Source organism: Leptonychotes weddellii, chromosome 2 (genome assembly GCF_054177405.1).
Source record: "Leptonychotes weddellii isolate Sample4059 chromosome 2, ASM5417740v2, whole genome shotgun sequence".
NCBI lineage: Eukaryota > Metazoa > Chordata > Mammalia > Carnivora > Phocidae > Leptonychotes > Leptonychotes weddellii.
Genome location: NC_138370.1, coordinates 49706577 through 49725805, shown reverse-complemented (window position 1 = coordinate 49725805; position 19229 = coordinate 49706577). Strand labels below are relative to the sequence as shown.

Sequence of the window (19229 nt, the reverse complement as noted above, 5' to 3'; positions counted from 1 at the left end):
CTGCTCTGCTAGAAAGATAAGCACCAAATTTATGACCTATTCTCACAAAATGTAGAGACCCTTTGAACATTAACTTTGTATTCTCACCTCATTCTTGGCTTAATAATCATTGCTTAGGCTCATTTGCCTGATATGTGACTTTCCCAAGCATTTTTTAAACTTATTTTTACCTTGTACTGTATATATTTGTAAATGCAATGTTAAATTTTTTGACAACATAGAATATAAATAAAACTTCTGAAAATTCATATTGCTAAAATTAAGCAACATTTTAAATATTTCAAATCCTCAAATCCCTTTAGAATACAAATCATATCTTTAAAGTAATTTTGACAGATATTCTAGAGAAGAATTCTTGTTCAAATTATTCAGAATCAGTTTACAAATTTACTTTAAAAATTAAGCTCATTACTTCATGGTGAGATACCTAAAAACTAAAAGACCACAAATTTATCTTGATTCCCACTTCATTCACTAAGCTTGGCTTCAAGAAACTAAAACTTTGTCCAAAAATACCTAAATGTGCCCAGAATAAAGACTCATACAAAGAAAGACCATCAAAATAACCTGGTATATAAGCTGTCAGTGAACTTCCAAAAGTTCCAAGATATTTTGTGTAATGGAGAATCTAAATTAGATAAATTTATATCTCTACTTTAAAGAAACTATTATTTATTTGGATATACAAGTTCTGACATTTTCCCCCCAGAGTGATGTTATGGTTCCTTAATATTTCTTTAAAGGAAAACATCTCCCTTCGGGATCAACAGTAGATTTAGTGGATGTAGAAGAACATATCAATAATCTGAAAGATAGGGAAATGGAAAGCACCCAAATGAACATCAAAAAGAGAAAAAAAAATTTTTTAAATGAGGATAGGTTTAGGCATCTCTTAGACAACATCAAACAAAGAAACATTCAGATTATAGGGGTCCCAGAAGAAGAAGAAGAAGAGAGAGAAAGGGGGTAGAAAACTTGAGGAAATGATAGCTAAAAACTTCCCTAACCTGGGAAAGGAAATAGACATTCAGGTCCAAGAAGCACAGGGAGTTCCAAGGAGTCCACACCAGGACACATAATAATTAAAATGTCAGAGGTTAAGGATGAAAAAAGACAGACTTTTAATGGCAGCAAGGGAGAAACAATAAACCTACAAGGGAAAACCAATAAAGCTCTCAGCTGATTTCAGCAGAAATTTTGCAAGCCAGAAGGGAGTAGCATAATATATTCAAAGTGCTGAAAGGAAAAAACCTACAACAAAGAATACTCTACCTGGCAAATTATCCTTCATATTTGAGGGAAAGTTAGAGTTTCCTAGACAAAAAAAGATAAAGGAATTTATTACTACTAAGCCAGCCCTATAAGGATTGTTAAAGGGAATTCTTTAAGTTGAAAAGAAATAGCTATAATTAGACATAAGAAAATGATGAAAAGGACATACAATATGACAGCATGTACATTAAAGGTGGAGGAGGGAGAAAAAAAAGGTTTTTAAGAATGTGTTTGAACTTAAATTACCATCAAATTAATATAGACTGCTGTATACTTAGGATGTTAATATATGATCCTCATGGTAACTACAAACCCAAAACCTGTAATAGATATACAAAAAAATAAAGAGAAAAAAAAAAGCCAAACATAATACTACAGAAATTCATCAATCACAAAGAAAGAGAGCAAGAGAAGAAGGGAACAGACAACTACAAAAATAACCAGAAAACAACAGAATGGCAATAAGTACATACATATCAATTACTTACTTTAAATGTAAATGGCTTAAATGGTCCAATCAAAAGACATAGGGTGATGGGATGCATAAAAAAACAAAAACAAAAAGACGCAACCCATCTATATGCTGCCTACATAAGATTCACCTCAGATCTAAAGACACATATAGCCTGAAAGTGAAGGGATGGAAAAACATTTACCAAGCAAGTGGAAGAAAAAAAAAAGGCATGGTAGCAATACTTTATATTAGACAAAACAGACTTTAAAACAAAGACTGCAGGGGGTCCTGGGTGGCTTAGTTGGTTAAGCGTCTCCCTTAGGCTCAGGTCATGATCTCAGGGTCCTGGGATTGAGCCCTGTGTCAGGCTCTCTGCTCAGCGGGGAGCCTGCTTCTCCCTCTCCTCCCCGCTTGTGCACTCTCTTGCTATCTCTGTCTCTTTCTCTCTCAAATAAATAAATAAAACCTTTAAAAATAATAAAAAAATAAAACAAAAACTGCAACAAGAGACAAGAAGAGCATTACATAATGATAAAGGGATCAATCTAACAAGAGGATATAACAATAGTAAACATCTATGCACCCAACACTGGAGCCCCTTAAATACATAAAGCAAATATTAACGGACACAGAGAAATTGATGGTAATATAATAATAGTAGGGGATGTAAACATTCCACTTACATCAATGGCTAGATCATTCAGGCAGGAAATCAAAAGGAAAGAGTATCTTTGAATGACACATTAAACCAGATGGACATAATAGATAAACAGAACACTCCAACCCAAAACAACAGAATACACATTCTTTTCAAGTGCACATGGAACATTCTCCAGAACAGATCATGTTTGGCCACAAAACAACCTTTAGTAAACTTAAGAAAACTGAAATCATACCAATGTGTTTTTTCTGACCACAACAGTATGAAACTAGAAATAAATCACAAGATAAAAATTGGAAAAAAACACATGGAGACTAAACAACGTGATACTAAACAACCAATGGGTTAAGAAAGAAGGAAGAAACCAAAAAATACATGGAAACAAATGAAAATGAAAACACAATGGTCCAAAATCTCTGGGATGCAGCAAAAACAGTTCTAAGAGGGAAATAAAGTGACAAGAGCCTATGTCAAGAAACAAGAAAAAGCTTAAATAAACAATCTAACCATACACCTAAAGGAACCAGAAAAAGGACAAAGCCCAAGCTGAGTAAAAGGAAGGAAGATAATAAATTTAGAGCAGAAATAAATGAGACAGAGACTAAACAGATAATAGGAAAAAAAAAATCAATGAAAGCAAGAGCTGGTTCTTTAAAAAGATAAACAAAATTGGGAGCCTGGGTGTCTCAGTCATTAAGCATCTGTCTTCAGCTCAGGTCATGATCCCAGGGTCCTGGGATCGAGCCCTGCATCCGCGGGAAGCCTGCTTCTCCCTCTCCCACTCTCCCTGCTTGTGCTCCCTCTCTCGCTGTGTCTCTCTCTGTCAAATAAATAAATAAAATAAAATAAAATAATTTAAAACAGAAGATAAACAAAATTGATAAACCCTTAGCCAGACTCATCAAGGAAAGAGAGAAAAATGAGAGAAGTAACAACTGACAACACAGAAATACAAAGGATTATAAGAGCATGTTATGAAAAATTATATGGTAACAAATTGGACAACTAGAAGAGATGGATATATTCCTAGAAACATACAATCTTCCAAAACTGAGTAAGGAAGAAATAGATAATCTGAACAGATTACTGGTAAATAAACTGAATTGATAATCAAAAAATAAAAGTCCAGAACCAGATGGAGTCACAGGTGAATTCTACCAAACATTTAAAGAATTAATACCTATTCTCCTCAAACTATTCCAAAATCAGAAGAAGGAAAGGTTCCAAATACATCCTGCGAGGCTAGCCTTACCCTCACACCAAAAATAAACAAAGATACCACAAAAAGAAAAAACTACAGGCCAATATCCCTGATGAACATGCAAAAATTCTCAGCCAGCTGCATTCAACAATACATTCAAAGGATCATTCACCATGATCAAGTGGGATTTATTCCAAGGACGCAAAGACAGTTCAATATTCACAAATCAATCAACGTGACATACTACATTAACAAAACAAAGGATAAAAATCACATGATCATCAATAGATGCAGAAAAACCATTTTATAAAATTCAACATCCCTTCATAAAAACTCTCCACCAAATAGGTTTAGAGGGAACATACCTCAACATAATAAAGACCATACATGAAAGCCCCAGAACTAACATCATACTCAATGGTGAAAAACTGAGAGCTTTTCCTTTAATATTAGGAACAAGACAAGTTATGTCCACTCTTGCCACTATTATTCAACATAACACGAAGTTCTAGCCACAACACTCAGATGATAAAAAAATATAAGAGGCATCCAAATTGGTCAATGAAGTTAAACACATCACTATTTGCAGATGACATGATAGTACACAAAGAAAATCCTGAAGGCTCCACCAAAAAACTACTAGACAAAATAAATAATTCAGTAAAGTCTCGGGATACAAAATTAATACCCAGAAATCAGTAGCATTTCTATACACTAATAATGATGTAGAAGAAAGAGAATTTAAGAAAACAACCCCATTTACAATTGCACCAAAAAGAATAAAATACCTAGGAATAAACCAAAGAGGTGAAAGACCTGTACTCTGAAAACTATAGAACACTGATGAAAGAAACTGAAGATGACAAACAAATGGAAAAATACTCCATGTTCATGGATTAGAATTAATATTGCTAAAATGTATTACCCAAAGCAATCTACAGATTCAGTGCAATCCTTATCAAAATACCAACAGTATTTTTCATAAAACTAGAATACTCAAATTAGTATGTAACCACAAAAGAACCCAAATAGCCAAAGCAATCTTAAGAAAGAAAAACAAAGCTGAAGGTATCATAATTCCAGATTTCAAGATATACTACAAAGCTGTAGTAATCAAAACCGTATGGTACTAGTACAAAAATAGACATATAAATCAATGGAAGAAAACAGAGAGCCCAAAGATAAACCTTTAATTATATGGTCAATTAATCTATGACAATGGAGACAAGAACATACAATGGGGAAAAGACAGTCTCTTCAATAAATGCTAGTGGAAAAATTGGACAGCTACATGTAAAAGAATGAAACCGGACCATGTCCTAACACTATACACAAAAATAAATTAAAGACCCTAATGCGAGACTGGAAACCATAAAAATCCTCAAAGAAAACACAGTAATTTCTCTGACATCAGCCATAGTAACATTTTTCTAGATACGTCCTTTCAGACAAAGGAAACAAAAGCAAAAACAAACCACTGGGACTCCATCAAAATAAAGAGCTTTTGCACAGTAAAGGACACCATCAACAAAACAAAAAGGCAACCTACTGAATGGGAGAGGATATTTGCAAATGATATATCTGGTAAGGGGTTAGTACCCAAAATATATAAACAAGTTATACAACCCCACACCAAAAAAACCAAACAATCTGATTAAAAAATGGGCAGAGAACATAAATAGACATTTTTCCAAAGAAGACATATAGATAGCTAACAGGCACATGAAAAGATGCTCAATATCATTAATCACCAGAGAAATGCAAATCCACAATGGGATATTACCTCACATATGTCAGAATGGCTAATATCAAAAAGATAAGAAATAACAAGTGTTGGTGAGGATATGGAGAAAAAGGAAGCCTCGCACACTGTTGGTAGAAAGTAAACTGGTATAGCCATTGTGGAAAACAGTAATGGAAGCTCCTCAAAAAGTTACAAATAGACATACCATTTATTCCAACAATTCCACTACTGGGTATTTACCCAAAGAAAATGAAAACACGAATTCGAAAAGATATATGCACTCCTATGTTTATTGCAGCATTATTAACAATAGCCAAGATATGGAAGCAACCTAAGTGTTCATTAACATATGAATGGATACGATGTTGTATATGTGTGCATGCACACACACATACACACATGCACTGGAATATCATACAGACATAAAAAAGGATGAGAGTGTGTCCTTTGTGACAACATAAATGGATCCAGAGGTATTTTGCTAAGTAAAATAAATCAGACTGAGAAAGAGGAATACCATATGATTTCACTCATATGTAGAATCTAAGATAAAATAAAATAAAAAGAATAAGGAAAAAAAAGCAGAATCAGACTTACAAATACAGAGAAAAAACTGATGGTTGCCAGAGAGGGGGTTGAGAGGACTGGCAAAATGGGTGAAGAGGAGTGGGGGATACAGGCTTCCAGTTATGGAATGAACAAATCATGGGAAGAAAAGGCATAGTATAAGGAATATAATTAATGATATTGTAATAGCATTGTTTGGTGACAGGCGGTAGCTATACTTGTGGTGAGCACAGCATAAAGTAAAACTTGTCAAGTCACTATGTTGTACAACTGAAATTAATATAACATTGTGTGTCAACTTTAGTCAAATAAAAAAATTAAAAAGAAAAGAAAGGAGCTCCTTTAAGTTTTTTTTTTTTTTAAAGATTTTATTTATTTATTTGACAGAGAGAGACACAGTGAGACAGGGAACACAAGCAGGGGGAGTCGGAGAGGGAGAAGCAGGCTCCCCAGTGAGCAGGGAGCCCGATGTGGGACTCGATCCCAGGAGCCTGGGATCATGACCTGAGCTGAAGGCAGACACTTAACCGACTGAGCCACCCAGGCGCCCCTAAGTTTCTTTTGATAGGTTTCATAGCACTACCATACATATGAAACATTATTCTGTTTTTGCCTATTTGTGATCATCTTAATTATTAAGCAGGCTAAAGAAAACCATAATTAAGAACATATGCAGCATTAATTACTGGCATATATTCAATCCATTACTTGTTGCTAATGACCCTAACATTTTCTTGACAGTTATTCTGTTAAGGTAAGAATAGTAATGAAGATGCAGTGGAGTACTCACTGTACCTGAAGATTTTCTAGTTTTAACTTAACAATAACTATTAGAGTTTTTAGAAGATTTTTACTTACATTTAACCAATTCAAAAACATTTTTTTTTTTGGCTGAGCTTTATGGTCAATATAAATAAGTCTATAACTTAACTAAGTGAAGTTGCTCCCAAAATAAAAGACATTCTTGAATTTGTTTTTTGGAAACTTGATTTTTCATGAGTCAAAATATCAAATATTTTTATTAAAAGCCTGGCTCTGAAATACCTGAACTGAATATTAACGCTCCACTCGTATGAACACTAAATCCAGGTATTCACCATCTTGTGCCCAAAGGCATCTACAGCTTCAAAACAGATCTTATTTGCAATCTTAGGACTCTCCAAGTTATCCAGAATACTACTACGAGACTGAACTTTATAAAACATCTCCTTCACTCCGTCAGTTCTTTCAGTTCACAAACCTTCAATGATTTCCTCTATGTATTTTAAACGCTTCACAGTATCTAATCACAAAGACTAATTTTCTTTTTTAAATTTAAATTCCAGTTAGTTAACAGTGTAATATTAGTTTCAGGTGCACAATACAGTGATTCAACACTTCCATACAATGAAGACTATTTTCTATAAGAAGCTTCCAATATTAACTCTAATATACATTAATTTTCACTGTTTTCTGACACGTTATTATGGCTCTACATTTCTTTCCATTTTTGATAATCCAAGCTTCCCTTCTCCAATTCCTACTGCACTGAAAAGTATTTTAGAATACGCATTTTATATACAGTTTTACATTTTCATATACTTATGTCTCATCTTCCAAATTCAACATGTAAGCAAAGACTGTTTTTTAATGTCCATAGTAATAAAGTATGAGGCTATAAGAAGCACTTGATAAGTACTTTGAAAACAATTCATAGTGCATTAAAATGGTGACCAAACTTTCATAGCAGTGGAAACTGAAACTTAAAATAAATCACATAGTGTCACATTACCAGCTTGTCAGAGTCAGGACTATACCCACTGGTCTGGTACCACGTTTAGTGCTCTTGACTAAATTTAAGGGGAAACACCATTTTTAACTTTAATAATTTTCAGTAAAGTTCTAATATATTTTAAGTGATTCTATAGGTAAATATTTTCCAAATATAAAAATGGTTTACATTCAAATCACTATAAATGAATTCCATCTACTGTGAATGGAAGAGACTATATTTGGTATTACTTAGGAGAAATTGTACATATTGCTGAAGCATGTATGTCTAAAAGTTTACTTCTACATCCTTGATAAGAAAGTATTCTAATTTCTAGAGCTGTCCAATAAGGAGTCTTTCAAAAAAATCTCATTCAAATGTTACTTATAAATTAAGTAAAAATATGAACTTAAAGGACTTAAGTCAATAAAAATGATAGAATCACTAAAAGTATATGACATGGTTAATTTTATAATTGCTATTAGTACTGGGGTATGATTCCAATATAGATCTCACCAAAACACATGTGATAAAAAGCTCAGCAATTTACATTTGTCATCCTGTTTTTTGCACATTTACTTAAAATATAAAGACTGAGGAAATCTTACCTTCTTGATAGGCTCCATCTGCCATGACTAAATGAAGAATCTTGGCATAAAGATGTTCATGTTCATTTCCTAAAATATCCTGAACTATTGTTGAACAAATCTCGATATTTTCATCTTCATCTTCATGAACAGCCTATACCAAATTTCCAAATATAAATTAATATATGAATATTAACTTTCTCTAGAGACTTGATTATTTATAATAAATCTACTGACCTATAAAAGTCACTGACATTTCACTAGTAATTCAAAAAGAGCATATTTTGGGCACCTGGGTGGCTCAGTCGGTTAAGCATCTGCCTTTGGCTCAGTTCGTGATCCCACTGGGATCGAGTCCCGCATCAGGCTCCCTGCTCAGTGGGCAGCCTGCTTCTCCCTCTCCCTCTGCCGCTCCCCCTGCTCATGCTCTCTCTCTCAAATAAATATTAAAAAAAAAAAACAAAACAAAGAAAAACAAAACCAAAAAGAGCATATTTCAAAATTAATTTTTTTTTTTTTTTAAAGTAGGCTCCACATCCAAGGTGGGGCTTGAACTCATGACCCTGATATCAAGAACTGGATGCTCCACCTACTTAGCCAGGCAGGTACCCCAAACTTAAATGTTTTAATTGACATTTTACTTACTTTTATTTTCTCATAAACCTCAAAGAATTTTTCAAAGCCTATCTCCTGCTCCAGGTGAAGTCTCAGTTCCTCTAAATGGTTAAAGACACTATCATATTCACATTCACTGGTAATCTCACCATCACTGTTATCTAAAAAACAGAAATAAAAAGATATTTTATGACAAAAAAATAAAATCTTTAAAAAATAAAGAATGAATAAAATAATTCTTACCCTAACAGACTAAAATTCTTTTTGATGAGTGATGTCACTGAAAGACCACTTGTACTTTCAATATAAGGTTTTTGTCATTACAATTTTTGCCTTTTATGTAGGAAATCAATGTATATAAATGTCTTAACAAGACTGTTACTTTGGGAATCTCTTCTTTTATAGACATAAACAGTAAACCAGGTTAGAATAAAAACATTCTAATGGAGCAAAAAATGAAAAAAGCATACCCATATGTTCTGCACTCAGGCAAACCAACCCTGTTTTTAAAAAGTTGACATTAAACATAGACCAAAACATGAAAAATCATGCAGGAGGCAGATGACTTACGCTACATATCATAAAACTTTAGTAAAGCATTTAGAAAGTATTATAAATGCTATATATGTTTTATGTCGTGAATATGTCCAAGACACTTGGATACATTCTAGTAAAAGACAAAGTTACTGAAGAATTGTTCCTTTTCACATTAACTCTTCTTCCCAAATAAACATTATATAGTTCTTGAAATACACATATTTTCTATGCATCTTAGGGGTAATGCTATGAACAAAGAACAGTTTAAAAAAAAAAGTCAAGGTTTTAAAAACTGCTTTTAGCATTAACCCTGCTGGTTAACCACTGTATGTGGAAGCTCTCTGTATAATATAAAGTGCTAAGAAAACTAGGTTGGGGCGCCTGGGTGGCTCAGTTGTTGGACGTCTGCCTTTGGCTTAGGTCATGGTCCCAGGGTCCTGGGATTGAGCCCTGCACCAGGCTCCCTGCTCGGCGGGAAGCCTGCTTCTCCCTCTCCCACTCTCCCTGCTTGTGTTCCCTCTCTCGCTGTGTCCCTGTCAATAAATAAAATCTTTATTAAAAAAAAAAAAGAAAACTAGGCTGTTATCTTTAGTACTAGAAAAATAAGTCAAGAAAGATAAGAAAGCAATAAAAATGCTTCAAAAGCATTTCCAAAATTTAATGGGAAATGGAACAAATGTATATGAGCATTTGTGTGAAAAGAAAAAGAATAAATAAAAGTCAGAGACACAGAAGCATACTTCAGTTTTATTTAAATTTGGAAACTGTTCATTCATATCAGGTATCAGAAAAATATACTCAACTTGAAATATTTGTATACATTGAAAAAAAAAAAAAGTCCCACGATCATGACAACGTACCTGAATGCCATTCTTCATTTAGGGCACTTTCACTGCTGGGATTGTCATCCTCATCTGCCAGATCTGTCCCATTTGCAGTCTGTTCTATGTCACTGTTCTTTAAGACTGATTCTTCCTCCTCACTGTATTCTTCTCCAGGTTGTTCCCTAAGTAACTGCTCCATAGAGTCCTGAAGCTCTTGTAAATCTGTGTCAGTTTCTTCAAAAACACTGAAATTTCAAAAATTAAACCTAACATTACCAAAATGTCACCTTATTTTGAAATTTTACTTCAATTCAATATACATGCACTCCTTTCTGCTTAAAAGTACTAATAGTGGATAAAAAGAAATCTGAAAAAACCTACATAGTAGTTTTTAACAAAGTAAATGAAGATTAATACAATTATAAATATAGCACATGGCACATATTCTGGAATACATAAGCCAGCAGATGACTTGTTTAAAATGATCCTGACTTGGGGCGCCTGGGTGGCTCAGTTGTTAAGCGTCTGCCTTCGGCTCAGGTCATGATCCCAGAGTCCTGAGATCGAGCCACGCATTGGGCTCCCTGCTCCGTGGGAAGCCTGCTTCTCCCTCTCCCACTCCCCCTGCTTGTGTTCTCTCTCTCGCTGTGTCTCTCTCTGTCAAATAAATAAATAAAATATTAAAAAAAATAAAATGATCCTGACTTGCTAAAACAGAATCACATAACTATCAATATTATTCACTTCTTAAACTTTGAAAAAATGTTTCAGTATTTTAAGAGGCCAGACTAAAAAGACTTTTTACTTGCTTTCTAAAAAAAATACTTAATATTCAAATATTTTTCTTCTAGGTAATTTTGAACATTTAGCAAAATCTTTGTGTGGATGTGTAATAGTATACTATATGACAGGCTTCCCATATAAACACTCATTGGACATTTGAACTTTTAGAAACGGAAACACTTAGGGAATTATACATTCAGGTTAATAGGATGATCTAATGAATAAAATAAACACCAGAAATCTTATCTTTAGATGTTTATTCTTGAAAACATTTCTAAAATACATAACAAATGGACTTTACTGAATAATTAGATACTAACCATAATAATCTTCACTGGATTATCTTGTTTCCAAGGCAGTGCTCAGGATATTAATTTTATTTTCAAGGGATTATAGATGCTGGAATTAATTTATGCAAATAATACCCTCAATTTATATAGTACTTTAGTTTATTAAGCAGTTTTATCCTATTACTAAAATTTTATCTACACATAACTCATAACTCATTTTAGAGACATGGGCATTGAATCAAAGTGTTTAAATGATTTGCTCAAGGCTACACAATCAATAAATAGCTAATAAAGATTGAAATCTAGGTCTTCTCACCACTTCTACAATACCCCAAAAACATATTCATCAACTTTCTCTTATGATTTGCCTCTTTCTCCTAAAGTGGTGTGCATAGGGAAAAGTCTGTAGATTAAGAGTTAATTTATATTTTAGATAAGTGAAGTCTTCTGAAAGAGATTCTGTACCCATGTTGAGGATTTCATCCACCAGAAAAGTGATGCTGAACAGGACACAAAAGCTGATTAAAGCCTTCAAGTTTAGATTCCAATCAAATAAGTATTTACTAAAAAGCTAAAATAGAAATGGTATTATGCAACATCTTAAATAAAATTTCCATTAATGGAAAAGAAAATACTCTTTTAAAGTAGAAATATCTATATTTTCTATTTATGTGTACAAACTTCTACACTCTGACTTTGTAGCAGGTATAGAAAAGCAAAGCATCTAATTAGAATGAGAAAGAGAGTATGTCTAATTTTTTGGATCATCCTATTAGTAGCATTTAACTTTATATTTAATTACAAGACTAACATAATATGCACATCCGCTATGTACCATTACAACAATGATTAAATAATGACCTGTTGATAAAATCTTCCTATGGCCAACCCAGAGGAATTAGTGCCCACTACTACAGATGGTATTGAAGTAAATGGGGCTGCCAAGTCTGCCATTATAAGAAAAGTATAAGATTAACATCTTTTTGAAAGATATATTTTAAAATCTGGCCCTGTATTCACATTTTAGCAGATTTTCTTATTATATGACCTTGAGTGAAGTTTGGACCAAAAAAAGAGAAAAAAATCCCAAGGAAAACACCAAGTAAAATTTCCTGGTATGGATTAACTTACTTTAAAAAATAACTTGGGGGGCGCCTGGGTGGCTCAGTCATTAAGCATCTGCCTTCGGCTCAGGTCATGATCCCAGGGTCCTGGGATCAAGCCCCACATTGGGCTCCCTGCTCGGCGGGAAGCCTGCTTCTCCCTCTCCCACTCCCCCTGCTTGTGTTCCCTCTCTCACTGTGTCTCTATCAAATAAATAAATAAAATCTTTAAAAAAATAATAATAACTTGGTTTTCAAAATTTTAAGTTAATATTAAAAACTTCTAATTTAAATTTAAAAATAAAATTCTGTCATCAACTAGTAATTAAAAGAACACAAGCCACAAACACGTTACTGTGCAGTCAGATAAAAACTGATGACTTTAAATAAACTTTTAGGAAAAACTGTTACCTAGTACTCTGTCAACCATAAAGGTGCTGATACATTGTCATGTTCTCCAAGAAGCTCAATAAAAACACACAGTTAAAGTGCTTATGACTACAGCCAAGCAGAAGAAAACAAGGATAAAAGGGTAACTTCCTGCAAAATCTGAGGACACTAGCAAAAATATAAAGAACTCTATGAAAGATGAAAAGGCGGGGGCAAAACTTTTAATAGACACAGTTTGGTTAAAAATTTAAGAAACAAGAGTCAAGGCTTAAGAAAAACAAACAAAAAACCAGAAAATAATATGTGCCAGATACGGTGGCTCTGGCTTAACAACATAGGGGGGAAAAATCATTAGACTGATGTTTAATTGGATATCGATCATATCCAAGCACAGTTTTTTTCTATTAAAAGACATCAAATGTAGAAACTTAAGTTCAAAAATATCAGAAAATAAATCATAAAAATCCCAATATTTTATACCGTATTTTCCTGATGATTTGAATACACTATACCTTCTCAAACACTTTATTTCCCACCCCCCCCATATTGGGTAACATTTGTCTGGTGGGGGAGGGCTTACTTGTACTGTCTAAGGGGCTATCACTTCCTATAGTTCTCAGAAGTGTTGGTTAAATTTGCCTCTTGGATTCTAGATTCCCTATGAATCATGAAGAAAGGAATTTTGTGAAAGCAAATAAGTTACATGCAGAACACACATGTACACACACGTATGCAAACAAAACAACTAGTCTACCTGCTAACTTCCCACGGTCATGGTTTTGAAATCATACATGGCAGGAGAGAGATGTAGAGGCTTTCTGCTCTTTTCCCTGGGGAACTGTAGAATAGTTCATATTTCACAATTTTCCATTGCAATCCCTGTACCATGTGGTGTTAAACTTTTAAACAATCATTATCCTGCTAATACTCCTTCATTTAAGCAATATTTATTAAGCATGTACCATGGACAAGTCAATGTGCTAGATGCTCAGTGGTGAATATGACAGAAAGCACACACAGAAAGCATTTTCTCATATTCCTCAAGTGAGAGTCAGTCATTATATTACCTAGAGGCAAATACACATATCAAAACTTACATGACTATACTTTAAATATGTTGTAAAAAGGCAAAGGAGTGGTGAAAAATCAGTTACAGATAATTTTTTAAAACTGTCTAGGTGGCGGCGCCTGAGTGGCTCAGTCGTTTAGCGTCTGCCTTCGGCTCAGGTCATGATCCCAGGGTCCTGGGATGGAGCCCCACATCAGGCTCCCTGCTCCATGGGAGGCCTGCTTCTCCCTCTCCCACTCCCCCTGCTTGTGTTCCCTCTCTCGCTGTGTCTCTGTCAAATAAATAAATAAAATCTTAAAAAAAAAAAACAAAACAAAACTGTCTAGGTGAGTTACATCTCTAGAGTTCACATAAACTCAGAAATTCTGTTAGTGCTAGTATTTATTAATGACATCAAACTCACATGTCTTCAGAATCAGAAGGTCCTTCTTTAATATGCTCATCTTCAATTTCATCTATTTCAAGATTGTCTTGACATGCATCTCCTACAGTGGGCACATCCATCAGTGTTCTGAACAATTTTGAGAGATCTGGAAGTGAACATGTCCTCAACATCTAAAAAAGTCAACAGATTTCTTAGTAGGAGTAAGATCATTAGAAAATAAAAATGAACTAAAAAAATTAGAGCTAATACTAATTTTTTATTTTATATCATATATTTAGAGTTAGAAGCTCCAGAGGTGACTCGTCTAAGATTAGAACCTAATTTTCTTGAATTTCAGCTCTGTATTTTTTCAGTGAGTAAACTAAACCAGTAGGGATTCACTTAAGTCACCATTAAAAGGCAGGAAGAGGTGTTTAGTTGGGGTATGCCCAGGGAATGGAATTAGAAATCTGTCAGAAATCAGGCAGTGCCAGAAACTGCCAATTTGCTCCTTCTTACTCAAGACCCACACTGTCCCTCTTTTATTGTCTCTCTTTCTCTCACACTTTCCTATGGCCAATCTTCCCCATATATTTTCCCCAAATCCTGAACTGAGTTAGTCTGAAGCTTGGCAAAGCACTATCACACATAATTAGTGGCCCTCTGTATCATAGGGCCTGCTGGGTAGCCAACAATGGTTAAATAAGGAACTTCATATTAGTGCAAAATAAAAAAGTCCAATATCACTTCCATGAACAAGGGACTGTAATTGGAGCCTTTCCCACAAGAAGGCAAGGCTAGAAAGACAGGTACTTGATGTTCATACCGAGAATCATTTATGGCAGCAGGTGAGAAGAAACTGACTTGAGAAAAAAACAATGTACAGTTGAGGTGTTTAAAATTTGAATTTGTTTGGATAAGACCAGGAATAACAGAAATAGCCCCTGTCCACCAACCTATCAGCAATTAGAATGTGATGGACAGACAGGACAATGAAACAAATGTCTATATACATAAGCCTCAGAATTCGGTTAATAACCATAAAGGAACCTGTGAGATTTGGGAAACCTAACTCCTAAGGCCCTGGTAAGAATCCTACACCAGATTGGGGACTGTGAAGAAAACACAATGTTTAGCATATTAATGAAAATTTATATACTTTGCCAATTTAATTGGTACAATCTGTTTTTGAGAATAAAAAAGAATAGATTTCCATTATTTGAACATAATTTACATATTACAGCACACGAAAAAAATAGTTATGAACTACAAGATGGTGACGATACATTGCTTGTTAAAACACTTAATGATGGTACTGAAGATACTTATTTTGCTGAATCTCCCACTGTTGGCAGAATTTATGCTTGACTTGTTTATTATTTGAACCATGTATATTATAAACCAGCAGTGTGCAAAATATGCATATAGTAACATTTTCTCCAGGTAGATGCTAAAATCAAAAATATATAGCATATATGCATTATATACCTAAATTCAAGGGGACTCTATAAAGATGTAATATTTTTTAGGCTGAGATAAATTCTAATCCTTGTAAAAAAAATCTCAATTTTAGTTTATTCCTTTCACTAATTAAAATAGCTTTCCTAACCTAACATGAAATAATACAGTAGAAAGAAATTTCAAGAGGTATGTAATTTGGCAATTTTCCTCTTGGAATGGGTCTATGCACCCATCAGTCCAACAGCTATCTGTCCTATATTAAAAATGCTTCATGTTCACAGTCTTCTTTGATAAGATTTTTTAGATGTTTTTGTTGTTGGTTAAGTTCTACTTTTTCTCAAAAAATGAAGAGAACCACATAGGTTGGTGGACAGGGGCTATGTCTGTTATTCCTGAATATTTAAAGCAAAAACAATAAAAATTTACATGTGGATGTAAAATACAAGACAACAATGCCAAAAGAATAGACAAGAGGGTGGAAATGGAAGTACACTGTGAAAAGGTTCTTATGTCATATGTGAAGTGGTATAATATTATTTGAAGGAAGACTGTAAAAAGCTAAAACTGCATCTTGAAAGCAGAGAATTACAACTAAGTTTTTGAAAAGGTCTGTATTGGCAAATAGTAGAGATAAAATGCTAAAAATACTCAATCTGAAAGAAGGGAGAATAAAAGTAAAATAAGAACAGAAAAAGTGATGAGACCAATAGAAAACAAATAGCAAAATGGTAGGTTTAAACTCAGTCATACCAATAATATATCAAAAATTACATGAAAAGTAAATGGTCTAATCACTTTAAATAAAAGAGGTGGTCAGACTGGTTAAAAAGCAAGACTTGACAACGTGACAGCTACAAAAAAATCTACTTTACATAAAAATCAGTGTGATTACAAGAAGGTAAAATATATATATACACCTTACAAATACTAATCATCAGACAGCTGGAATGGCTATACTAAAACCAGACAAAATAGATTTCAGAAGAAGGTGATATGACCAAGAATAAGGAGAGCCATTTCATAATGATAAAGAAGGCAATTTATCAAGAAGATATAAAGATTATTAATTTACATTCAATTGACTGGAAATTTCAATACTCCTTTTTCAGTAGCTGATAAACAAGTAGAAAGAAAATCAGTAAGAACACAGAAGATGAACAACACTATCAAACAAAAAGGGACCCTTCATAACAATAAACCTATCAATTCATCCAGAAGGAATAGTAATACTAAATTTTTATTCACTCAATAAAAAAATTTCAAAATACATGGAACAAAAATTGACACAAATGAAAAGACAGATAATTATATAGTTTTTTCCATTCTTTTCTCAACAAATGATATAACTAGATACAACAGACAAAAAAATTAGTAAAGATAAAGAAGATTTGAACAGCACTATCAACCAATTTGACTTAATTCCTGACATTTATAGAACATTTTACATGATGATAGAAGAATACACATTTTTTTAAAAAGATTTTATTTATTTGAGAGAGAGAGAATGAAAGAGAGAGCACATGAGGTGGGGGAGGGTCAGAGGGAGAAGCAGACTCCCTGCCGAGCAGGGAGCCTGATGGCGGGACTCGATCCAGGGACTCCAGGATCACGACCTGAGCCGAAGGCAGTCGCTTAACCAACTGAGCCACCCAGGCGCCCAAGAATACACAACCTTTTAAAGAGATCTGTTAGAGTAGTAGCCACCAATAAAGGAGACTGAAGGGTGACTCATGAGTGCAGAGGAAAATATGATATAAAGAAAGCCAAGAGATAAAACTATTTTAAAAATAAAGTGTGTATCAACTGTGTTGGAAGAAGAAAAGTCAAGAAAGGTGAGAGAGAAAAAGGTACTGGGAATTTGGCAATATACTAGTAATTGATTTGACAAAAGCCATTTTAATGGAGGAGTGGGCTAAAAGTCATGTTGGAATGTATCTGGAAGTGAATGGAAGTGGAGACTGTAAAGATATAACATACTCAAGATGTTTGGTTGTAAAAGGGAGCAGAGAAAGGGGTGGTAGCTAGAGAAGGGCATGTTCTCATGAGAAGTTTGCTAATTATGATGGGACTTATTAGAATATGCATGTTGAGGAAATGATCCATTATAGAGGAAAAAGTTGATGATACAAGCTAGTGTGACCAAAGTAAACGAGTAAATTCTTGAGAAGGTGAGAGAGGTTAGATTCAAAGTACAAGGAGGATTTCTTTTAATAAAAAAAAGAAGACAAGTGGCATAACAACATTTTTAAAAAGAATTTTAACAAAAATCTTTGTAAGAGCTCAAATTATTCCATTTAGTAAACATTATTTAAATGGTTATAAATAATTTTTACCTTTTCTTCATATTTCAAGGTCACCATTTTGGCCCAGTGATGAATGCGCATGACCTCAAAGACTTTTTTTTAAAGATTTTTATTTATTTATTTGACAGACAGAGAGAGAGCACAAGCAGGGGGAGCAGCAGAGGGAGAAGGAGAAGCAGACTCCCCGCTGAGCAGAGAGCCTGATGCGAGGCTCAATCCCAGGACCCTGGGATCATGACCTGAGCCGAAGATAGATGCTTAACGACTGAGCCACCCAGGTGCCCCTCATGACCTCAAAGATTTAAGGGATAGACAGGTATGGCCTTCTGTCCTTGTCTTAAACGGCTACAAATCGCTTTGATTTTCTAGGGTTTTTTCTTGCCCCTCCCCCTCACAGTCAGTCCCCTACACGAAATCTGCTTTGTTGTGCTTACTTCCCAAGTAAGTACTTCCGTAGAACTACTAAGGCTGAACTAAGGCCATGAAAGAAAATCAAATAATAAATTGTATTATGCGAGGAATGTTAACTTTATACACAGAAATAAGTTATTCAAAAGCTCTGGGCTAAAGACAGTTAGCTATACACCTTTACTACAAAAGAAAGTACATGAATTATAGGATAATCCTTGTCTGTACCATAAATAGGTCTTATTCTCAAACTCTGAAGATCATAAATTTGTTTTCAGTTTATTATCTTTGAAAGTTTGACTGCTATTAGACAAGTGAGAGAATTTCACAATCTCTACATTTAAAATAAGCTTAAGAAAACACTCCAAAAAATAAAAACATATCCAATTTGAAAATTAAATTGAAAATCAAAATGACATATTTAAAAAGGACAAAAGAATTCAGGTAATTCATTCTCATGTAGACTTAAATACATGAAAAATGTCCAACCCCACTGGTAAACACAGAAACACAAATTTTTAAAAATATCATTACTCACTAAATACACAATTTTTAAGTGAATGATAACAGTTGGTGCTTTTTAGAGTCCACACTCTTACATACTATTGAGGCATTATAAGCTATTTCTTAAAGGGAAATCAGTCAATATACAATATAACTTTTGAACTCCATTTACATAAATTTATTTTATGAAAATAATTGTGGCTACTGTCAACGATACAGATGTAGGTGGTTACTGTAACAAAAATTGAAACCTAAAGGCCCAACAAAAATAGATTAGTTAAAATATTATATCTACCATAGTAGCACAATGGAATTTGTGGTCATTATAGATGATAGAGATTA

The 19229-nt window shown here is 34.0% G+C and overlaps 1 protein-coding gene across 1 annotated transcript in view; it reads right to left on the bottom strand.

Moving 5' to 3' along the window:
- NEK1 (NIMA related kinase 1) overlaps nucleotides 1–19229 on the bottom strand; it is a 226475-nt gene that overhangs the window by 50915 nt on the left and 156331 nt on the right. The window contains exons 30-33 of the mRNA XM_081812908.1: nucleotides 14251–14402; nucleotides 10249–10457; nucleotides 8882–9012; nucleotides 8258–8390 (exon numbers count right to left, since the gene is read on the bottom strand). Coding sequence (XP_081669034.1) covers nucleotides 8258–8390; nucleotides 8882–9012; nucleotides 10249–10457; nucleotides 14251–14402 — 625 coding nt within the window. The remainder of the gene's footprint in view (nucleotides 1–8257; nucleotides 8391–8881; nucleotides 9013–10248; nucleotides 10458–14250; nucleotides 14403–19229) is intronic.